At 44.9% G+C, this 25,140-nt stretch overlaps 2 protein-coding genes across 2 annotated transcripts in view; both read left to right on the forward strand.

Annotated features, from left to right (window-relative positions):
• The first annotated feature begins 1,587 nt into the window (after positions 1-1,587).
• Positions 1,588-20,752, forward strand: rpl7l1 (ribosomal protein L7-like 1). Its single transcript, XM_084330376.1, has 6 exons — positions 1,588-1,629; positions 3,282-3,390; positions 7,209-7,372; positions 14,180-14,317; positions 17,660-17,769; positions 18,809-20,752. The coding sequence occupies exons 1-6, from the start codon at positions 1,616-1,618 to the stop codon at positions 19,015-19,017; spliced, it is 744 nt and encodes a 247-aa protein (XP_084186502.1). The 5' UTR covers positions 1,588-1,615; the 3' UTR covers positions 19,018-20,752.
• Positions 20,753-23,323: 2,571 nt separating this feature from the next.
• Positions 23,324-25,140, forward strand: part of slc5a6a (solute carrier family 5 member 6a) — a gene marked incomplete at its 3' end in the record, with an annotated part of 79,575 nt that continues 77,758 nt past the window's right edge. The window contains exon 1 of the mRNA XM_084330563.1: positions 23,324-23,455. The remainder of the gene's footprint in view (positions 23,456-25,140) is intronic.

Raw genomic sequence — 25,140 nt, forward strand, 5'->3', positions numbered from 1 at the left:
CCAAAGATCAGTGAATACCACGATCACAACACCAGAGGGAGCTCCACAAATCATGTTAAACCCAGATTCGGCTCAAACAAGGGACTAACCATGTTTAGCAATTATGCCACATCAATGTGGAACGCCCTACCCAAAGCTGTAAAGGAATGTGAATCACTACCCACTTTCAAAACCACTCTCAAAAAACACCTACGGGAGACTGCAATTCGAAACTGGCCCCTGTAAATGTCCTAACCCAACCCCCTCCAATGTACAGTAAATTACCTAGTATGGTTTTGTCAATATTCCAATGTACAGTTTCGCTTGTTTGTACAGTGATTCCCCCCCCAACCCCCTCCAATGTACAGTAAATTACCTAGTATGGTTGTCAATATTCCAATGTACAGTTTTGCTGTATATTCTGTATTGTTTAATATAAATGCATTTTTTATTCCAATCCCGATTTTTATTTGAGATTCCCAAATCCCATCGGACTTGACTTCTTCGTGTCCCTCAATGAATGTAATACCAGCAACTGTATGCGCCACAGCGGTTTCTATCATCATCATCATCACCACCCACGCTATGCATAAAATATATAGGTCCGCGGAGAGGCACGCTGAGGAGGCCGTGCAAACTGCAATGGAATATGGGGCATCTCTCTCTCTTTACCTAATATTTTTATTCTATCCTGACATTTTTCAGTTGGAAGGGCAGTCTATATGCGTAACGAAAAGAAAATAAAAAATAAAAATCCCCCCCCCCCCCCCCCCCCCCAAAAAATGGCACTTTTTTGATGAGGCTCAAAAAGGCAGGTGCTCAAGCACCCATTGGCCTATATGTGTGCACGTGCCTGCTAGGGGGAGGCCGACGCGTGAATACTTTACCCAAGGCAGTTGTCCTTCCGCGTTCGGTTTGCGTGCCCTGATTGGCCTCTCAGCGCCCAATCGTGTTAGCCCTACTATCGCCGTACATCAGCTTTCAGTTCCACAGCCCAATATTAACGTAACGCGCTATTCATAACAATCGACATCACATCAATATAAATAACGTATTGTTTTCATCTCTATATTAATGTAACACGCTATTCACATCAATCGGCATCACATCAATATAAATAAAGATATTCATATCAATCGGCATCACATCAATATAAATAACGTATATTGTTTTCATCTGGGTAAAGTATTCACGCGGACCGAGACTTCACATCTGGATCAAAACCTTCTTCTTGTGGAAACAGATCAGACTGTGGACACCACAACAGCTGTAAGTACAATTATGTTGACATTGTTTTCCTCTGATGGCTCCTTCTTAGCAGCAGCACGGCGATCGAAAGGAGCCTTGAAGTTGTACAATCACAGCTTTATTGTAAACAATTCCAAATGTTTTACATCCATAGTACTTTACCATCTCCGTGGTCAACTAACTGCGAGCATCTGCAGCAACGTGATTCTCTTCACAGTAAGCTCTGTGTAGGCTAACGCGATTGGGCGCTGAGAGGCCAATCAGGGCGCGCAAACCGAACGCGGAAGGACAACTGTCTTGGGTAAAGTATTCACGCGAGGCCGACATCCCTATCGTCATCTCTGCGCGACGGCGTATGATTGTCAACAGTGCTCCTCTCTGATTCAAGATGGCGGATCCTGAGTACGTATTTGCGATTGTTTTCGTGTTATAATAGTTGTATCTATATCCATCCACGCTGTTATACGCCAGATTTGTCTACCTTTAATAACTTAAACGAAAGACTAGACAACGTGGATTTATTCAATAACTATATTAGGATTCGATTGCAGAGAATTCAGAGATAATAGTTATTATTCTCACATGGGTACTGTAGCAACTCAGCAGGGCAGGTTTATCCACCCCTGAGATTTCCTTTGAAACTGTACGTGATGAACTAAAAAAGGAACACGCCGACATTTTGGGAACTTAGCTTCCCGTCTTCTCCAGAGAGAGAGAAGAAGATATATACCAGTTTCCTCTCTGTGCGTTCAGTAGAAAGCTATCTGGCTGCATGTTAGCCTAGCTTAGCACAATGAATGGAAGCGGACAGTGACTGGTAGCCTTCCTGCATTGTGCTAAGCTAGGCTAACGTGAAGCCAGAAAACAAATGCTTAGCCATACGAGCGTGACTTCAACATCACTTGACGATGACGCGAAATTGCAATATTATTCACTCGATCGTTTTGTAAAGTGCAAAGATAATCGCAGCACTGTTTGCATAATTATGACTGTTCCTAAAACGGAGCTATGCATTCTGACAACGTGCCACAATCTGCAGGTGACCTGTCTGCCAACATTAGAGGGTCCTGTGGGTTTCTGACCTGTCTGCCAACATTAGAGGTCTTCCTGTGGGTTTCTGACCTGTCTGCCAACATTAGAGGTCTTCCTGTGGGTTTCTGACCAACATTAGAGGTTCTGACCTGTCTGCCAACATTAGAGGGTCCTCCTGTGGGTTTCTGACCCGTCTGCCAACATTAGAGGGTCCTGTGGGTTTCTGACCCGTCTGCCAACATTAGAGGGTCCTCCTGTGGGTTTCTGACCTGTCTGCCAACATTAGAGGGTCCTGTGGGTTTCTGACCTGTCTGCCAACATTAGAGGCTCCTCCTGTGGGTTTCTGACCTGTCTGCCAATATTAGAGGGTCCTATGGGTTTCTCTGATGGACGTTACCTGCCATTATACCTTGGTTGCAGGAGATTTTTTTAATTTTTTTGAAAAATCTTTAATTTGTTTCATACTATTACATTGTCAGTTGACTTATTACAGTTTAATTTGGTTGCTGTACTGTAACTAGGGTATTAATTAACAAAGTAAACTTTTTTTATTTATTTTTTTTAAGAATCGAAATGCAAATATGTTACTTCCGGTTCCAGTTTAAGTCAAGCACTTTGATATGTTATGTTGTCTGTTTAAGAAAGAGTGCAATAAATGATTTTATTGGAAAAAATAAGAATCGTGTGAGAGAATCGTGATCTCAATTCTTAGAGAGAAAGATCGTGATTCACATTTGAGCAAGGGCCCTAATCCCAGCACTGTTTGCATATGGGCACTGCATTTTAACCCTTTCACTGCCACACGACAGAAGGTTAACCCTTTACTATCACACAACCGACAATCGTGTTTGCATATGGCTTTCCGTCAAACGGAGGTACACGGTCTGACGCATGATTGCATTTGCAGGGGACTTGCAACACTCAAGCTTTCCCTAGCTTTTCAACCATGTCATTTGATGCCCATAAATAACTTGCATCGTCTTTATTTTCAAAATGTTTGTGTGTGTGTTGTGTTTTTCTAGAGTAAAGAAAGTCATAAAATTAGTTCCTGAAAACCTCCTGAAGAAAAGGAAAGCCTACCAAGCCATCAAAGCAACACAGGCCAAGCTCGCTCTGCTTCAGAAGAGGAAGGCAAGTGTCACTATTAGCGCTCGCTCTCTCTCCATCTCTCTGCCTATCTATCTTTCTCTCTCTAATGATCTAACTATCTTTCTCTAATGATCTAATAAAAAATCTAACTGACTGATCTAACAAAAGAGGAACACTATGAATGGACAACACTGAACTATTAAGCCCTGTACCGGGCCGACATTTATTTCGCGTCATAAATAGATTAATACTGTGTATTAATTAATGTAGCAGTTTTCCCCCCAAATGTAGCCAAGAGTAAAGAAAAAACCCTAACCCTATCAAAACAGCAGTCAAAGGGGGCAGCTAAGTGGCGCAGTGGGCAAGGCGCTCGCCACTAATGCAGGAGATGCTCGGTTCGAGCCCAGCTCTCGGCATTGCTACCAGCTTGGCTGGTCGTTCATACTAATACAATTGGCAATGTTAGGGGGTGGGAAGCTGGTGGGTGGGGATCGGACGTTGTGGACAGCGACTCCTACAGGTCGGTTGGTGCGCCTGCGCAGTAGAATCAGAAAGCGACGGGGGCGGCGTGTCCCTCCCACGCAGACCCCCGCTGCTGAGAGATTGCGCTGTGCAGGTGAAAAGATGCGACGGCTGCCTCCTCGAGTACCGGAGGGGACGCGTGAATATTAAAGGCAACCAACTTGTGTTCGGCTTTTCTCTGATTGGCCGCGCCCCCACGCGCAGGCAAGCGCAGTCGTCCCACGTCCCAAATGAAATCCAAGGAGCGCAAGCGAGCGGCAGCGCGGGCAACCAACTTGTGTCAACCAACTTGTGTTCAGCTGCGGTAGCAGTGGAGCGCTATGAAATGCGCTGAACTAGAAAGCGTAACGTTATTATGTTTCGCGTTTTTAACAACCAACTACCAGATTCACTCGTGTATAAACAAAGCCCATACAGTTATGAAATGCGCTGAACTAGAAAGCGTAACGTAATTATGTTTCGCGTTTTATTATGTTTCGCGTTTTTAACAACCAACTACCAGATTCACTCGTGTATAAACAAAGCCCATACAGTTATGAAATGCGCTGAACTAGAAAGCGTAACGTTATGTTTCGCGTTCCATTGATTAACGCCATTACCTGCTGTTCTGTAGGAAGCAGAGGTACAGTAAGTTACAGTAGGTGTAGGTTACATGTTTAATCAAAGCCCATAAATTTTTTTAGATGAATGATTGTGGATATAATATAGAAAACACATCATTATGATATTGTCAGATGGCGCAAAATACAATGGTGAGTGAGAAATATATCTCCAGTGATAAAACCCAGTGCTCTATGTCTCTATGATACACAGCGTGAATGGGCTTTCAGAGGGAGAGGCATGACTTCGCGACAGCCATATTAGACACTCACTGTACATCAGTGTGGAACTGAAACGTTATATGTTATTTCGCCCGTGGAGGCTGCTGAGCCTGAAGCGCAGCGGGGCGACGCGGTGGTTTATCCCCGGCTTCCGTGCGCCGCCCGCAGCTTGACTCGGTTCAGCTCCAGCAGCAGCAGCGGCCGTTCCTCCGTTGTAGAAGCCCTTCAATGACAGCGGCGCGCTCTCATATTTTGCGAATGCATAAACTATATCTTAAATTATGGCTATGTGTCTAATATGGCTGTCGCTTATCAATGACTTCGCGACAGCCATATTAGACACATCGCCATAATTTAAGATATATTTTATGCATTCGCAAATATGAGAGCTCTGTCATTGAAGTGGGTGGTGGCAGCATTACTAACAGTAGCGATTTTTATTGTTTTGTCATGACCAAACATAATCCCAACATAGATAGGAGGTGTACTGTATGTCAAGACACATCGCCATAATTTAAGATATAGTTTATGCATTCGCAAATATGAGAGCTCTGTCATTGAAGTGGGTGGTGGCAGCATTACTAACAGTAGCGATTTTTATTGTTTTGTCATGACCAAACATAATCCCAACATAGATAGGTCTACTGTATGTCAAATGTCGGTCATGTGGTGGAAGAGTTTAGTACAGTCACACAACAGAACACCGCTGTAGTACAGTCACACAACAGAACACCGCTGGTTCTGCCGCGTCTCTCTTGCCGCAAGGGCGTGTGCTAGTGTGGATTGATTGATTGGCCGTGTGGCCAATCAGAGAAACGCTGAATGAAAAGCTGAACACAAGTTGGTTGCCTTTAATATTCACGCGGAGGGGACACGTGAAGCAAGGCTTCGTCCACATTGCAGCCGGCCTGTGGGGGGCATGGCCTAACAGCGTTCGAGACAGGGGAGGGTAGAATTGGACGATATGAAAATTGGGATGGGAGAAAAATAGAAAATGGGGAGAAAAATTTGATCCAAAAAAACAACAGCAGTCAAAGTGTATATTTTCAGCACTACGTTTGTTTACCAATGATTTTAAGTGTTATTAGCAAAATATGAGTTCATAAATATCTTGGCGCATACCGGTGGAAACCGGATGAATTAGACGGAAATAAAGGAAGCTGTCATACGTGTGTGTAGTCGTATGAAAGAAGAGACCCAGGGCTTTCGATGGGCTTTAAAAAAAATAAATAAAAAAAACTACACTACCCAGCTCACGCCAGCCCCTGTCAAACTTGGAGCTGTCTGGCGTGAAATAATTTTTCAACGTTATTTTTCATGATTATGTCTCGGGTCGAACAAACCTGAACGCTATTGCCATGAAATAGAACACATTTGTTTCTTTACCTTTCTGTGAACGTCTAGGGAAAAAAACATGCCTCAGTCTAGCCTGAAGTCTTACGTAGTACAGGTCTAAATTGTATGAAAATCCATTCAGAAATGGGTCTTTGAGAGATGTTTTAGTAAAACTGACCAAAAAGAAAAGCGTTCCAAAATCCATATTTTCATCCAACGGCGTGCGTTCTAAAGTCTGATTCACTTCTCGTTTTCACTCATCAACTTTCACCTAGTTCCTATATTTGCACCCCCCACGTGGGGTATCGTTGGAAGCGTACACTCGTTGGCTGCAACGCTGACCGATCATTTTTGCCATCAACAGTGATTGGTCAGTTCTGGAGCGTATACAGTCCGGGGTGGTCATCATGACGCACAGCACGTAAAAAGACGCTCGCCTGGCGGCTAAGTGGCGCAGTGGGCAAGGCGCTCGCCACTAACGCAGGATATGCTGGGTTCGAGCCCAGCTCTCGGCGTTGCTACCGGCTGGGCTGGTCGTCCATACTAACACAATTGGCAGTGTTAGGGGTGGGAAAGCCGGTGGGTGGGGATTGGATGTTGTGGACAGTGACTCTTACAGGTCGGTTGGTGCGCCTGTACAGCAGAATCAGGAAGTATCGGGGGCAGCGTGAGCCTCCCACGCGTTACTCCTCGCCACTGAGAGATCGCGCTGTTCAGGTGAAAAGATGCGACAGCTGCCTCCTCGTGTACCGGAGGGGACACGTGATGCAAGGCTTGGTCCTCACTGCAGCCGTCCATTGGGAGGCATAGTCTAGCAACGTTCGAGACAGGGGAAGGGAGAATTGGAGAGGCGAAATTGGGATGATAGAAAAATAAGGATAAAAAGTGGATAATAAAAAAAATACGCTCGCCTGACATATCGTCATGTAACTCGAGAACCAAGGCACGGATTTGGTCGAGTGAGGTGGCGTTCGAACGGCAACAAATAGATCTTTCGAACAGTATATTATATGTTCAGCGAAAAATGCAGCCCCGAGCCGGTAGATGCTCGCAAAGTTGCGTGACTTACGTCCCGGTGCGCGCTATGAGGTTAAGAGGTTAAGTAACATGGTTTGTTTGATTACTGTGACAGCATAGGCCTACGTTTGACAAGCCGTCACATGTGCATTCATGTTCCTCTAGGTATCGAAAGGCAAACCCTTGAAGTTCAAGCGTTTAGAGGACTTCCTAAAAGACGGCCACCGGAAACATCGCGATGAAACCCGCCTCAGGAGAATGGAACACAGGCCGCCTGCCCCTCTGCCTCCTGCCAAGAACAGACTGGCCTTTGCAGTCCGCATCAGAGAGTGAGTGCTTGAACAAGCTTATTCACATGCAGAAGTTGATAATGTCTCAATGATTACTGCTTTCTAAACGCACAATGTTTTTTTTGGTATGGTAATATATGTGACCCTGACCAGCGATTGATGCCACATGTCTCCATTTTCATTCTCCACATTTGTACAGATTGTGAAAGTACAGAATGTAACCTTTCGGCGGCCGGGTAGCGCAGCGGACTAAGCACACTGGTATCGAATCCAGCTGTCAGCGGTGCCTCCGGCTTGGCCGGTCGTCATACACTGACACAATTGGCAGTGTCAGCGGGAGGGAAGCCGGTGGGTGGTATTCTGGTCGTTGTAAACAGCGACTCCTACAGGTCGGTCAGGGCGCCTGCACAGCGAGGAAGGGATCTGGGTGAGGTAGTGTGCCCTCCCACGCGTTACACTCACCCAATGAGAGTCCTTGCTGCCAGGTGAAAGGAGGCTGCTGGCTGTCTCCTATAGGGTTGCACGGTATTAGTATAGTACCGCGGTACTAGAGTGTTCGAAATGATACTATACTGCGTTTGGGGGAAAACGGTATTTTTTTTCTTTTTTTTTTCATTTATGCATGCGAATGCCTTCCTATTGGAGCACAGCGCTGCTGTCAGTGGTGACGTTGCGCTAGTTTACCGGAAGAGAGAGCTCTGATGGAGAGAGATTGAGATTTCTATTCTTGCGAACAGCACCGCGGATACCCTCCAATGCTCGCACAAGGAACCGTAGTCACGAGAGCTAGCATCAACGTAACGCAAGCCACCACAACCATCGACAATCGCAGCGAGGATCCCCATTGATTAACGCCAGCCAGCCAGCTTTAACTAGAATTATAGTTCGCTAGCTATATAGCTAACGTTAGCCGAGTTGATTCTATGCAAAATGTGCTAGCTAGCCAACGTCAATAAAGATCCCCACTGCAACTGCCGATGGCATGGCATGACAACTAACGTTACGCCAATGCTACAGTAGCTCCTATCGGTACTGTAGTCATGCCATTGATACCAACATTCGTTGGATGAGCTATGCCAGCTCTCGATCAGTTCCTTATTTAGCCCCCTTCGTGACTGTGATGCAACCCCCGGCCGAACACGTGAATGCGTATTCAACCAAGGGCCGCATCACAGTCACGAAAGGGGCAAAGTTCCCCATACGAGCACCAGAAAACGTCTACAGCGCCACCCGCAAGAACAGAAAATAAATTGAAAAGCCTAATAATAAGCTATACACAGCCCAAACTCCCGTGCTGAAAGCTAGTAAACACAGCATCCCCTGCTGCCTACCCACAACATAAATGAATTGATGCACACTGCATCTCTATAGCTTAGTCACAAACGTGATTTATACAGAGACATTTGACAATTGCCCATTTAATGGTTCATACATACTGTATAAAGACAACGGAAATCTATTTTATTTTTGTTAAACAGTCTACAATATGACAACCTAGTTCTAGATTATGATAGGCTATATATAATCAGTCACTCATCAAAATGTTTTCTAGGTTATTACATCTCAAACTAATTAGGCCCTCTGCTATGACAAATGTATAATAATAATACAACCATACTTTTTCTACCCCATGATTTTTTTTTTAACTACAGAAGTCTGCTGCATTTGGCTCACAGAGTGACTCCCCCCACTCAGAAGCAACCTAACCTCCCAGCATTTTTTTTTGCAGCATATTAAGTACACAAATTAGTCCAAAGATGATAAAAGGCTCAACAGGGCAGTCTCAGAGTTAATCTGTGTGGACCAAGTTCCAATATATATACAGTTGAGAAACCTTGTACAGCAACTGTTTTGAGTGCAAAAAAAAGTATCAAAGTATCGAAATTAATATTGGTATAGTATCGAAACTAAAATGTTGGTATCGTGACAACCCTAGTCTCCTATGTATCGGAAGAAGCATGTGATAGACTTCAGGGCTCCCTAGACCGACCAGTGGGGGGCACATGCGCACAACGACCAGGAGGGGGAATTGGCATAACGACAAAAAAAAGAAAAATAGGAGGGGGAAATAGTTGATAAAAAAAAGAATGTAACCTTTCAAATGATGTGTCATATGTTGAAATCTGAGAATGTTTGAAGAAGGTGTGCTAATTTTAATCGTGTAAAACAGTTTTTCTAGAAGATTAAAGCAGAGAAAACTGCTCTCAAAGTGAGGCCAGATTTGAACACTTCTGCCGGGTTGGGCTGGGCGTGAACAATACCAGCCCAGCCACTCCTCTCACTTGAATAGCATTAACATAATTAAGTGCTGTCACAGTAAATGCTGTCATGACTGTGAAAATAACTGTTAAACAAGCTTACCGTAATTTTTTTTTAAATAAATAAATAGAATGAAAAAAAATATATATACGTAATATAAAATTAGGAAGATAAAATAAAATGGTAAATTTCTACAGAGAGTCTTGCGTAGAAGTGTATGCATCTTAACCTCTTAAGCCCGAGCGGTCCGGTGGTGGACAGCAAATGACATCATGCCATAAATCCATCTCTACCGATTCGTACCGAATGTATGAATTAATGTTGCATTCCCCCCCCCCCCCTCAAATGTAGCCAAGAGTAAAGACCCTAACCCTGTCAAAACAGCAGTCAACGTTAGGGATGGGTACCTTTCACATTTGAACCGGTACCGGTACCTGTGAATCGATACCGGTACCCAACGGTACCTTTTTTCTGTACTTTAGTCTCAAGAAATGTAATTTACCTACCTCAGTCGTAAAAAAAAAATCCAAACTTCAAATAACTATTTCGACAGTTTTCGGCTTGTCATTGCTCCGACTGCTTTGTTGTTGAATCAAGTCAAATCCTAGGTAAGCATATATTGTGCGTGTGAACGTTGACATGAAAAGAAAAAAGTAATTTTTTTTTTCTTTTTTTTTCTGTTTCTCACTTGATTCGATACTCGGTAGTACCGACGTGTTTCGGTTCGGTGCCTCAAAAGTACCGAATTCGGTACCCATCCCTAGTCAACGTGTATATTTTCAGCAATATGTTTGTTTACCAATGGTTGTAAGTGTTATTAGTCAAATATGAGTTGTAGAAATCTAGTCGGAAAAGGGCGAATATTGACGCTAGGAAATGCGCGCCGCCATTTTGTTTGTAGTCCTATGAGGAGAGGAGACCCAGGGCTTTCAATGAGCTTTCAAATAAAAGAAAATGTCACTAATCACAGTTAGATAGTGATGAGAGCACTCACTATAATCACAGTTAGATAGTGATGAGAGCACTCACTATAATCTGTTACATAGTGGTGAGAGCACTAACTATAATCACAGTTACATAGTGGTGAGAGCACTAACTATAATCACAGTTACATAGTGGTGAGAGCACTAACTATAATCATAGTTAGACGGGTGAGAGCTAGGGATGGGTACCGAATCCGGTACTTTTAGGTTATCGACCGAATCACGTCGGTACTACAGAGTACCGATTCACGTGAGATCCACCGGTGCCACATTTTGCTACCGCACAATCTTTTTTTTATAATAATAATTAAGTTCAGGTCAATGTTCACTCGCACATAAACCCATTCTCTGCCACCACTTTGATCATCCTAAATCATCCTCTGCCAGCGCTATTTGTCTATGGAGATGTTCACCTTCTTTGCAGGGCTATAACTTTTTAAATTGTATTGCTAAATTGACATTACTATGGCCCATTCAACATCAATTATCTATCGTTCAGGATGTAGGTATTGAAGCATTGCAGAGTTGTGATGGCTCAGACAGCATCAGCCAAGACTCTGTGAGTGAAATATGAATACCATGACGAAAATATGAAATATTGATCTCAAAAACGCCTTACGGAGTTATTGGCAGACAACCCATGGCGGAGAAACCCGCCTTAACACGTGATTGGCGGAGAATGGGTTAAACGCTTACCTAGGATTTGACTTGATTCAACAACAACAAAGCAGTCGGTGCAATGACAAGCCGAAAACCGTCGCAAGTGTGGTTACACTTTACAAAGCTAGATGCAGACAACGCTCGCTGCACTATTATATATTAACAAATCGTTCTAAATAAATAATAATGATAATAAATTATTATTTTGAGACTAAAGTACAGAAAAAAAGTACCGTTGGGTACCGGTATTGATTCACAGGTACTGGTATCGGTTCAAATGTGAACGGTACCCAACCCTAGTGAGAGCAGCAACTATAATCACAGTCAGATAGTGGTGAGAGCACTAACTATAATCACAGTCAGATAGTGGTGAGAGCACCAACTATAATCACAGTCAGATAGTGGTGAGAGCACTAACTATAATCACAGTCAGATAGTGGTGAGAGCACCAACTATAATCAGTCAGATAGTGGTGAGAGCACTAACTATAATAGTTAGATAGTGGTGAGAGCACTAACTATAATAGTTAGATAGTGGTGAGAGCACTAACTATAATAGTTAGATAGTGGTGAGAGCACTAACTATAATAGTTAGATAGTGGTGAGAGCACTAACTATAATCATAGTTACATAGTGGTGAGAGCACTAACTATAATCTTAGTTACATAGTGGTGAGAGCACTAACTATAATCATAGTTACATAGTGGTGAGAGCACCAACTATAATCATAGGTACATAGTGATGAGAGCACTAACTATAATCATAGTTACATAGTGGTGAGAACACTAACTATAATCAGTTACATAGTGGTGAGAGCACTAACTATAATCATAGTTGGATAGTGGTGAGAGCACTAACTATAATCATAGTTACATAGTGGTGAGAGCACTAACTAATCAGTTACATGGTGGTGAGAGCACCAACTAATCAGTTACATAGTGGTGAGAGCACTAACTATAATCATAGTTACATAGTGGTCAGAGCACTAACTAATCAGTTACATAGTGGTGAGAGCACTAACTATAATCAGTTACATAGTGGTGAGAGCACTAACTATAATCATAGTTACATAGTGGTGAGAGCACTAACTATAATCATAGTTACATAGTGGTGAGAGCACTAACTATAATCAGTTAGATAGTGGTGAGAGCACTAACTATAATCATAGTTACATAGTGGTGAGAGCACTAACTATAATCATAGTTACATAGTGGTGAGAGCACTAACTATAATCAGTTACATAGTGGTGAGAGCACTAACTATAATCAGTTACATAGTGGTGAGAGCACTAACTATAATCAGTTACATAGTGGTGAGAGCACTAACTATAATCAGTTACATAGTGGTGAGAGCACTAACTATAATCATAGTTACATAGTGGTGAGAGCACTAACTAATCAGTTACATGGTGGTGAGAGCACTAACTATAATCAGTTAAATCATTAAATCCAATGGATTGTAGGAGGATGTTTCCTCAAGGCGAACGTTTATCAACAGGCCATGTGTGTTGTTTATGGGCGTCGCACTCCCAACGAAAGCACGCGTCTTGATTTGCATGCTAATTTAATTCCGCCCCCATGCAATGGGAACGGAAACAGCCTTTTTTAAACAAAGAATAGTTAAAGGGGAACTATTTTACTATTTCTTTCACTATTTGGGCACTTTTACACAATTCCTGTGAGTCTATGGAACACCTCTGTAATATATATATATTTTTTTATTCATTGTTTTGTATTTCTAATCAAGTCCTCAAAAACAGCATTTTTCTATCTCGAGCTGTTTTGAGCCTGGGCTCCTAAACCACTGCGCCGGGCCGGCCCCCCTGAACATTAACATGCAGCCTGACATCACATATAGGCACATTTTCAAACGACTCAGTTCAGTGAGGGTGAATATTGTGAGAGGAGAATTGGAAGAATGCGCCAATATGAGAATTTTGAGACATAATATATATAATATAATATTAATATAAGTTCACATAGCTAGGAAACAATGCTAAACACTCAAAAAGGCCATTTATAAGATAGTTCACCTTTAATTGCTTACACATTCAGCGCCATTCACGAGAAAAGTCGGGTTAACTCGCCATGCGTTGAGCGCCAATCACGAGAAAAGTCGGGTTTTAATCGTTATTTCTTTTATTCGCTATTGCCATTCACAATTCATCGGGGCAGCCTGTGCATACTGTTCTGAATGTGTCTGAGCTGGCAGACGGTCAATACCGCCCTCTAACGCCTTTGGCCGCTATTGCACTCCATTTGAAACAATGTAGTTTGTTTTCTGGGCCGAGCCGTGCGGGCGGGGTTTATTTCAACGATGCAATGCTGGATAACGTGGGACGGACCTCTGCGACCAGTACTTGGAATGGTGATCAGATAATTAGATTATTCTTTTTGCATTACATCAGCGACAAGGTAAGGACACTATATATCCAATCTTGCGTTGATCTGATATTTTTTTCTCCCGCGATCGAAGCTGTCTGTGTGGACTGTGTGTGTGCTGTTTACCGTTGGTCACAGCACGCAGGGGCGCCCCGCTCCAAGCCCCCTTTCATGCGTGCATGAGGAGACATAATAACGATGATCTAGCATTGATTTCAGGAAGATTCGATAATCAGGCGAAAAATTACAACGTGATAATAACTGGATTTCACTAAAGGGCTATTTTCATGTCTTTTCCTGTGATTACTCAGAATCACCCAAACTATACTCTTATTCACCACGGTATAAAACGGAAATGTATGTATGAAAAAATTATCTGTTTTGTGCATGTTGACTGGAAGAAACTCACTGACAATCGACGGGTGTATTAGATCCATAGCTATAATATTTTATATAGTTTTAGCACTCGCAAGTTTGGCATTGAACAAAGCGATGGCGTTTTACCCAGAAGGAAAACAGCGATGAGGTGAATGAGTTAAGCATGAATGTCTTCTCTCCTACCAGGGTTAAGGGCGTCAGTCCCAAGGTGATGAAAGTGGTCCAGATGTTGAGGCTGAGGAAGATCTTCAGCGGGGCCTTTGTTAAAATCAACAAGAACTCTATGGCCATGATGAAGACGGTGGAGCCTTATGTGGCCTGGGGGTAAGTAACCCTGGATGCTGTGGGGGGGGGGGGGGGGGGGGCAGGTAGCTCTACGGGGGGACAGGTAGCTCTACAGGGGGCGACAGGTAGCTCTATGGGACAGGTAGCTCTACAGGGGGGACAGGTAGCTCTACAGGGGGGGACAGGTAGCTCTACAGGGGGGGACAGGTAGCTCTATGGGACAGGTAGCTCTACGGGGGGACAGGTAGCGATCTACAGCTCTACGGGGGGACAGGTAGCTCTACGGGGGGACAGGTAGCTCTACAGCTCTACGGGGGGACAGTTAGCTCTACAGCTCTACGGGGGGACAGGTAGCTCTACGGGGGGACAGGTAGCTCTACAGCTCTACGGGGGGACAGGTAGCTCTACGGGGGGACAGGTAGCTCTACAGCTCTACGGGGGGACAGGTAGCTCTACAGCTCTACGGGGGGACAGGTAGCTCTACAGCTCTACGGGGGGACAGGTAGCTCTACAGCTCTACGGGGGGACAGGTAGCTCTACAGCTCTACGGGGGGACAGGTAGCTCTACAGCTCTACGGGGGGACAGGTAGCTCTACAGCTCTACGGGGGGACAGGTAGCTCTACAGCTCTACGGGGGGACAGGTAGCTCTACAGCTCTACGGGGGGACAGGTAGCTCTACAGCTCTACGGGGGGACAGGTAGCTCTACGGGGGACAGGTAGCTCTACAGCTCTACTGGGGACAGGTAGCTCTACGGGGGACAGGTAGCTCTACAGCTCTACTGGGGACAGGTAGCTCTACGGGGGGACAGGTAGCTCTACGGGACAGGTAGCTCTACGGGGGGACAGGTAGCTCTACGGGGGGACAGGTAGTTCTATGGGACAGGTAGCTCTATGGGACAGGTAGCTCTACGGGGGGACAGGTAGTTCTATGGGACAGGTAGCTCTACGGGGGGACAGGTAGTTCTATGGGACAGGTAGCTCTATGGGACAGGTAGCTCTACGGGGGGACAGGTAGTTCTATGGGACAGGTAGCTCTACGGGGGGACAGGTAGTTCTATGGGACAGGTAGCTCTATGGGACAGGTAGCTCTACGGGGGGACAGGTAGTTCTATGGGACAGGTAGCTCTATGGGACAGGTAGCTCTACAGGACAGGTAGCTCTACAGGACAGGTAGCTCTACGGGGCGACTGGTAGCTCTACAGGACAGGTAGCTCTACAGGACAGGTAGCTCTACAGGGGGACAGGTAGCTCTACGGGGGGACAGGTAGCTCTACGGGGGGACAGGTAGCTCTACAGGGACAGGTAGCTCTACGGGGGGACAGGTAGCTCTACAGGGGGACAGGTAGCTCTACAGGGACAGGTAGCTCTACGGGGGGACAGGTAGCTCTATGGGACAGGTAGCTCTATGGGACAGGTAGCTCTATGGGACAGGTAGCTCTACAGGGCAGGTAGCTCTATGGGGGGACAGGTAGCTCTACGGGACAGGTAGCTCTACGGGACAGGTAGCTCTACGGGACAGGTAGCTCTACAGGGGGGACAGGTAGCTCTACAGGGGGACAGGTAGCTCTACGGGGGGACAGGTAGCTCTACGGGGGGACAGTTAGCTCTACGGGACAGGTACCTCTACGGGGGGACAGGTAGTTCTATGGGACAGGTAGCTCTACGGGACAGGTAGCTCTACGGGGGGACAGGTAGCTCTACGGGACAGGTAGCTCTACGGGACAGGTAGCTCTACGGGGGGACAGGTAGCTCTACGGGACAGGTAGCTCTACGGGGGGACAGGTAGTTCTATGGGACAGGTAGCTCTACAGGACAGGTAGCTCTACAGGACAGGTAGCTCTACGGGGGGACAGGTAGCTCTACAGGACAGGTAGCTCTACAGGACAGGTAGCTCTACGGGGGGACAGGTAGTTCTATGGGACAGGTAGCTCTATGGGGGGACAGGTAGCTCTACGGGACAGGTAGCTCTACAGGACAGGTAGCTCTACAGGGGGACAGGTAGCTCTACAGGGGGGACAGGTAGCTCTATGGGACAGGTAGCTCTATGGGACAGGTAGCTCTATGGGACAGGTAGCTCTACAGGGACAGGTAGCTCTACGGGGGGACAGGTAGCTCTATGGGACAGGTAGCTCTATGGGACAGGTAGCTCTACAGGGACAGGTAGCTCTACGGGACAGGTAGCTCTACAGGGGGGACAGGTAGCTCTACAGGGGGACAGGTAGCTCTACGGGGGGACAGGTAGCTCTACGGGGGGACAGTTAGCTCTACGGGACAGGTACCTCTACGGGGGGACAGGTAGTTCTATGGGACAGGTAGCTCTACGGGACAGGTAGCTCTACGGGACAGGTAGCTCTACGGGGGGACAGGTAGTTCTATGGGACAGGTAGCTCTACAGGACAGGTAGCTCTACAGGACAGGTAGCTCTACGGGGGGACAGGTAGCTCTACAGGACAGGTAGCTCTACAGGACAGGTAGCTCTACAGGGCAGGTAGCTCTACGGGGGGACAGGTAGTTCTATGGGACAGGTAGCTCTATGGGGGGACAGGTAGCTCTACGGGACAGGTAGCTCTACGGGACAGGTAGCTCTACAGGACAGGTAGCTCTACAGGGGGACAGGTAGCTCTACAGGGGGACAGGTAGCTCTATGGGACAGGTAGCTCTACAGGGACAGGTAGCTCTACGGGACAGGTAGCTCTACAGGACAGGTAGCTCTACAGGGACAGGTAGCTCTACAGGGGGACAGGTAGCTCTACGGGGGGACAGTTAGCTCTACGGGGGGACAGGTAGCTCTACAGGGGGACAGGTAGCTCTACAGGGGGACAGGTAGCTCTACGGGGGGACAGTTAGCTCTACGGGGGGACAGGTAGCTCTACGGGGGGACAGTTAGCTCTACGGGGTGACAGGTAGCTCTACGGGTGAGGCCGTACAACATGCCCACACACTGGACATTAGATTGTGTAGAAATGGCTTTGTTTTTGGATTGTGAAGCACCTCTGTGACCGCCCGGTAATGTAAACTAATGCCTACCATACACTAGAAGGCCCTCTCACATTTAACAATGATTTGTCATGCGTTTTAGTCCTAAAGGTGCGATTTACTAAGACAGGGTATCATGCTGTATCATATAATGTATTATAAGACTCCAAACAGGATTCTTTCTTAGATTTTTTTATTAAGTTTGATTAGCAGGGAAATTCCTGATGTTTTGTCCTGTATTCTTGGTTTTTCCTGTTATACAGTTGTACAGTACTATATATAATTAGAATGAGCCGTTAAAATGCCGTGCCCAGGCGTGGTTTAGTCAGGTCTTCATGGTCGTGGCAGGAGCATTTCTCATTAGCAGGTCTGATTCAACTGAACACATGTCATCTTCCCAACAGATTTCCTAACTTGAAGTCTGTACGTGAGCTGATTCTGAAGAGGGGACAGTCCAAGATCAATAACAGGCGGGTTCCTCTCACAGACAACACCCTCATTGAACTGCATATGGGTAAGAATCAAATTCACTCCATAAGTTGCTGAAATGTAAATTTGGAATGGAATTTGAACAGAAAGGAACCATGTGTAATACGTGAATAGTTAAATACTCTCTTCCCTGTTCTCTCAATACCTGCTCTCCATGCCTCCATTTCACTTCTTTTTTCCCTCCGCCCTCTACTGCCGTTGACCTCCTCCCCTCCCCTTTCTTCATTGTCCTCTTTCTCCACACCTCCATTCTGCACTTCCCCCTCTTCTTTCTTCACTCCTCCATTCTCCTCTTTCTCTCCTCCATTCTGCACTCCCCCCTCTTCTTTCTTCACTCTCCTCCACTCTTTCTCCACTCCCCTTCTCGCCACTCTTCTCTACCTTCTTTCTCCACTCTCCTCCTCTCCACCTCCTTTCCACTCTCCTCCCCACCACCATCTCCTCGTCTTTCTCCTCCATCTCTTTCTCCTCTCCTCCCCACCATATCCTCGTCTTTCTCCACTGTCCCTTCCTCTCCCCTCCTTTCCACTCCACCTCCTTTCTATTCTCCTCCTTTCCACTCTCCTCCCCACCATCTCCTCGTCTTTCTCCACTCTCCTCCACCCCACCATCTCCTTGTCTTTCTCCTCTTTCTCCACTCTTCTTCCTCCACTCCTTTCTCCACCCCTCTTCCTCCACTCCTCTTTCTACACTCCTCTTCCTCCACTCTTTCCCCTCCTCCCCCCCATCTCCTCGTCTTTCTCCACTCTCCTCTTTCTCCACTCTCTTTCTCCACTCCTCTTCCTCCACTCCTCTTTCTCCACTCTCCTCTTCCTCCACTCTTTCCCCTCCTCCTCCCCACCATCTTCTCGTCTTTCTCCACTCCTCTTTCTCCACTCCTCTTTCTCCACTCTCCTCTTTCTCCACTCCTCTTTCTCCACTCTCCTCTTCCTCCACTCCTCTTTCCCCTCTCCTCCCCACCATCTCCTTGTTTTTCTCCACTCTCCTCTTTCTCCACTCCTCTTTCTCCACTCTCCTCTTTCTCCACTCTCCTCTTTCTCCACTGTCCCTTTCTCCTTTCTCAGGCAAACATGGCATCATCTGCCTGGAGGACCTGATCCATGAGATCTACTCTGTGGGGAAGAACTTCCGGTTCGCTAACAACTTCCTGTTGCCCTTTAAGCTCTCGGTGGCCCGCCACGCTGCCAGGGATAAAGGCGGTCTCATGAAGGACATCGGGAACCCAGGATTCAGGAAGTCGGACATTAACTCCATTATCAGACAGCTCAACTGAATACAGACGTGACAAGAGATTGACACTGACCAACTTTGAGGACTCTTTTTACTTGGAGGAGCTAGTGCCTGCGATGTTGACTTATGTTGACGATTTATGTTGATTGACATGATGCGTTTGCCATGTTGGCCCACAAGCCTCACCCCAGTTATTTTGCATTTGTTTTATATCTGTCTGCCGGTTTCACTAAGATATGATGAGATGGAGAACTTGAGAAGGACTAAATCCTCTTGCTCATGGAGTCCTTTCACATGTTGACTGAGGGGCGGGTTAATAGCATGAGCTGGTTTGAAAAGAAGCTCTTTGGTTGCCCCTTGTTGGACTATGTTGGATTTAATTATCCAATTTATATTTGGATCAGTTTGAAATGTTTAATCAAAGATGCCAGCTTTTTGGTTTCCACTAGCTGTTGTGCCCAGCCTTTACTAATGGTGGACTAGGCTATGCAACTAGCCCAACCACATGTTGGGAGGAAATACCATGGACCAGGAAACAAATAAAGTCCATATGGGCACGATTCAGGATTACAATTTAACAGTTATTTTGCTAGCACTGTCATCACATTAAGTCTGAAACCGAAAACATTCAACATAGTTAGTTTTATAGAGCTATGTTTATTTTCTGAAGACTAAGCCATTTCATCAAACAAATGCAAATTCACAACAATAATAATTGTTATTATTATATTTATTATACAACAGAGGCTGCTTCTTCAATAAAAAGCCACCTTGGACATTACCACGTCCAGCCAGTAGATGGTGCTGTGCTGCTATAGTGGCAGCCCCTATGAAGATTTGTTAGATTTAATTACGTTTCTCTCAAAATATTTCCCCTCCAGACTGGTATTGCTGCAAGGTTTTTGTGATGACAAAGCTGGCAAAGTAATTTTTAAGTCAAACCACCCATACGGAGTGCTTTTTCTTTATTTTTATTTTTTTGTGCATATTGCATTTCTTTTCCACCTCATCCTCGATGATGCTAGCTGTGTACCCTAGCCCATAGATATATATAGAACACTAGATAGCTTACCCACGCTGCCGGCCAATGGAGAGTGATGTCACTGAACCGCCGCCATCTTGCCCAGGTCAGCCTTGAGTGAGAGTGAGTGAGCTGCACAGACAAAAATACTCATAACTCGCTGAAATATTGACTGATTTACAAACGGTTTGGTTTATTACAAGCATTATTAATGTGATTCAAGCGGTTTGTAAAAAAAAACATCTTTAAATTTTTATTTTTTATAAGTATGCAGTATCATAACTACATCTTTGATGTTTATAGCAAACCAACCCGTTTGTAAATCCGTCAATATTTCAGCGAGTTATGAGTATTTTTGTCTGTGCAGCTCACTCACTCTCACTCAAGGCTGACCTGGGCAAGATGGTGGCGGTTCAGTGACGCTGGTGACTCCGCCTTAAGCTATCTAGTGTTCTATATATATCTATGCCCTAGCCCACCAGACCAGCAGTGGTATGGTGTAGGTGCACCAGCGAGGCTACCACACCCTGTGTTCCTCAGATTGTTGGAGGAATGGATCAATTCTTACTTTGTATGTAAGATATTGTATTTCTTTTGCAATAAACTTTTATCTTGAACTGAGTACATGATGAATAGTTGCTTTGGCACACAGTGATTGTATGATTGGTTCTTGTAATTAGAAAAGCTGTCATGTAAATGCACTTGTAATGGATATTGCATTGTCCGGTCTAGTAAAATGCCACTGATTTTCACTGTCTGACATGGATTTATTTTTATTCAGATTACTAATTCACAAGTATTATTGTGCTTTTTAATCACAGCAATTTGCTTCTGGCATGGGCAATTTTCCCAGCATGTCCGTTACAACATAGTATACATTAGTGATTTTGTTTTTCTTTATTTTCAGTAAATGAGGGCTGGGGAGTACATCACTGCGGCATACATGTATAGGGGAAACTGCATTCCTGTGGCAGATAGTATTGCTGTGGATGATTTGATTTGTTTATATTATTATCACATTATTGGCCATAGAGCTGTTTCTGGCCTGTTCTCTTCTCCCCATAAGGCCCCCTCCCTCACACAGGCATTAAATACTTGATTATTTCTTTGGTGACCAATCTTCTCATCTACCGGTAAATGAAACCACGGGATTTCAGGGTCGGATTTCCTTTTAGACAGCCTAGATCAGGTCTTAAAAAATATAATATAATTGTTGCCTCTGAAAACGCAGCTTGGTCTCCTTGGTAAGAGGCATGATGACTCATACAGGCCACAGGGCTGTCACTGCTTGTGTAAGGAGAAAACGTATATAGCACCCACGCAACAAAAAAGTACGGTTTACATTAAGAATGTTTAAATTATATGTATATTTATATTATTTATTTTTTAACAAACACATTGCTGGAGGGATGCAAATGAACGTGAACCATCTATCAGATGTGGATTCTGGACCATTGCATTATATATAGATCTGACTTGTCATCTTTACAGCAAAATCGGATGACGGGAAAGACTAAATAAAGAGTGGAGAGTCTATACAGGGAAAACAAGATTAGAAGAACTAACTAGATTACAAAAAACTAGCTCAGTTACCATCGTGGACTCTGGCTAACCAGCCAACACTAGCTCAGTTACCATCGTGGACTCTGGCTAACCAGCCAACACTAGCTCAGTTACCATCGTGGACTCTGGCTAACCAGCCAACACTAGCTCAGTTACCATCGTGGACTCTGGCTAACCAGCCAACACTAGCTCAGTTACCATCGTGGACTCTGGCTAACCAGCCAACACTAGCTCAGTTACCATCGTGGACTCTGGCTAACCAGCCAACACTAGCTCAGTTACCATCGTGGACTCTGGCTAACCAGCCAACACTAGCTCAGTTACCATCGTGGACTCTGGCTAACCAGCCAACACTAGCTCAGTTACCATCGTGGACTCTGGCTAACCAGCCAACACTAGCTCAGTTACCATCGTGGACTCTGGCTAACCAGCCAACACTAGCTCAGTTACCATCGTGGACTCTGGCTAACCAGCCAACACTAGCTCAGTTACCATCGTGGACTCTGGCTAACCAGCCAACACTAGCTCAGTTACCATCGTGGACTCTGGCTAACCAGCCAACACTAGCTCAGTTACCATCGTGGACTCTGGCTAACCAGCCAACACTAGCTCAGTTACCATCGTGGACTCTGGCTAACCAGCCAACACTAGCTCAGTTACCATCGTGGACTCTGGGGGGTCATCCCTATGTTCCCCGGGCTTTATGTTCCCCGATTGATTGATTGATTGAACATTTTATTAATGTCCGCCTTGTTTCGAACTGGTTAAGCTTGGCGACTCTTTCGAAGTTGGTTAAGGTTATAGTCAGGGCTGGTGGTCTATCGCCCTGCTCTAAATATAAACTCTAAGCATAACCGACTATCTATCGCTACCGGGGAACATAGGACCCGGGGGCAGGGATGCTTAACCTTCTGTGTATTGTCGCAGTGAAAGGGTTAACCGTGTTGGTAGTGCGTCAGTGAAAGGGTTAATGAACCCCGTTCTCCTCGTTGACTCTGCTTTCCAAGCACCATGCTACTCCTAGTCCGTCTACCTTCACTTCAGCAGCTGCTGTTTGGTTATAACCAACCATGGCCATAGTGACTGATGGTGATGATAATATCGTTGACCTTTGTGACGTTGCACCGGGTACATGCCCGCTTAACGACGTTACAAAACTGCCATTCATCCTCACCATTAACCATTTCACTGCCACACGACAGGGTTAACCCTTTACTCTGTGGCAGTGAAAGGGTTAACCGGCTGCCGTGTGGCAGTGAAAGGGTTAACCTTCTGTGTATTGTCGCAGTGAAAGGGTTAACCGTTTGGTATAACGACAGCCGGTTAACCCTTTCACTGCCACACGACAGAATGTCCAACATTGAATTAAATGACATCGCCATCTCCTCGTTTATGATGAGGTAATTTAATTAATAAACAGGTTATTACCTCGGATGTTAATTATCATCCATTTGTTGTATTTGTTAACTAGCTAACGCTTGGTATATTCATTGGTTGATGACGTGTATATTTCCTCAGATAGCTTGTATATATTTTTAGGATTCATTTGAATACAGGCTTCAATAGAACTGGCACCAATAAGGAGGTGTAGTCTGACGTCACTGGCACCAATAAGCAGCGGAGCAGAGCACGCTGCTATTCTGACGTGTTGACCCTTCCTTGGTTTATATTGTCCTTGGGTTATTCTGTGGGGTAAATGCTGCTGTTGTGTTGCGCTGCAGCCGGTGAAGTAAAGGCGTTCTGAGTGACTGACTGGTGTTGTGGTGGATAATATATATATATAATATTTAATATAATATATGGTGGTGGTGACCGGACTTCTGGAAGCTGTCATGATACAACTTCACCCCCAGAGTCCAAAGTTCGAGGGACGAGCAGCACGCGGAGTGGACGGCACGTAAGAAGCTCATTCATTATTATATGAACGATAGTTGGACATCATTATTATATGAACGATAGTTGGACATCATTATATATGAACGATTAGTTAGACATCATTATATATGAACGATTAGTTAGACATCATTATATATGAACGATAGTTAGACATCATTATATATGATAATATGAACGATAGTTAGACGGCTAAAGCCAGTGTGTCGTGTGGTTTTTGCATTTGTTCGCAGTAGTAGACATCACCATCGACCGTGTTGTGATAATAGTAACAGCTAGTTAATGACGCGGTGACGGGCAGTGCGTCTGGAGGCACGCGGCTAGCTGACTAGCTAGTCTAAACCCGTTCACTGCCACTCTACACAAGGTTAACCCGTTATTACCGTCGGTAGTGTGATAGTAAAGGGTTAGCCTTCTGTAGTGTGGTAGTGAAAGGGTTAACTTTCTGTAGTGTTGTAGTGAAAGGTTAACCTTCTGTAGTGTGGTAGTGAAAGGGTTAACCTTCTGTAGTGTTGTAGTGAAAGGTTAACCTTCTGTAGTGTGGTAGTGAAAGGGTTAACCTTCTGTAGTGTTGTAGTGAAAGGTTAACCTTCTGTAGTGTGGTAGTGAAAGGGTTAACCTTCTGTAGTGTTGTAGTGAAAGGTTAACCTTCTGTAGTGTGGTAGTGAAAGGGTTAACCGTCTGTGTGTTGTCACAGTGAAAGGGTTAACCTTCTCTGTATTGTCGCAGTGAAAGGGTTAACCTTCTGTGTATTGTCACAGTGAAAGGGTTAACCTGTGTATTGGGGCAGTGAACGGGTTAACCTTATGTGTGTTGTCGCAGTGAAAGGGTTAACCTTCTCTGTATTGTCGCAGTGAAAGGGTTAACCTTCTGTGTATTGTCACAGTGAAAGGGTTAACCGTCTCTGTATTGTCGCAGTGAAAGGGTTAACCTTCTGTGTGTTGTCGAAGTGAAAGGGTTAACCTTCTCTGTATTGTCGCAGTGAAAGGGTTAACCTTCTGTGTGTTGTCGAAGTGAAAGGGTTAACCGTTTGGTAGTGTGACAGTGAAAGGGTTAACCTTCTGTGTATTGTCGCAGTGAAAGGGTTAACCGTTTGCTAGTGCGGCAGTGAAAGGGTTAACCTTCTGTGTATTGTCGCAGTGAAAGGGTTAACCGTTTTTGTAGTGCGGCAGTGAAATGGTTAACGTAGAGAGGAGGCTATAACGTTAGTAACCCCATCATCGTGTTGTTGTTGTTGACGCTGGGCTGGCTGTAGGCTTTTCACGTTATTTGCTGGATTATTATACACTGACTATACAAGAAGACGAGAAACGCTACAGTCACGCATTATATTCCCGTCCCCCTGTTCGGAGTGTGTGGAGAGCTGTCACATGAGATGGGGTCCTAATAATAATAATAATAATAGATTGAATTTTAAGAGAGAAGCGCCTTTCTCAGACTCAAGGACACTGTACAAGGAAAGGATGGAAAAAATAAAAGTAAGTAATAAAATTGAAAAAAATATATATAATAAAATACATAAAAGATCTGTGTATAGTAACAACAAGAAAAAACAAATAAGATAAGAGATAAAAAATAAATAAAAAAAGGAGGCAAGTTCTGTCCAATTGGATGAAGTGGTTAAAATTAACAAACAAACAAACAACAAAACAAAACAACGGAATCTGTGGCTTAAAAAGAGTCAGGGGT

The sequence above is a fragment of the Notolepis coatsorum genome, assembly GCF_963971535.1.
Source record: "Notolepis coatsorum genome assembly, chromosome: 15".
Classification (NCBI taxonomy): domain Eukaryota; kingdom Metazoa; phylum Chordata; class Actinopteri; order Aulopiformes; family Paralepididae; genus Notolepis; species Notolepis coatsorum.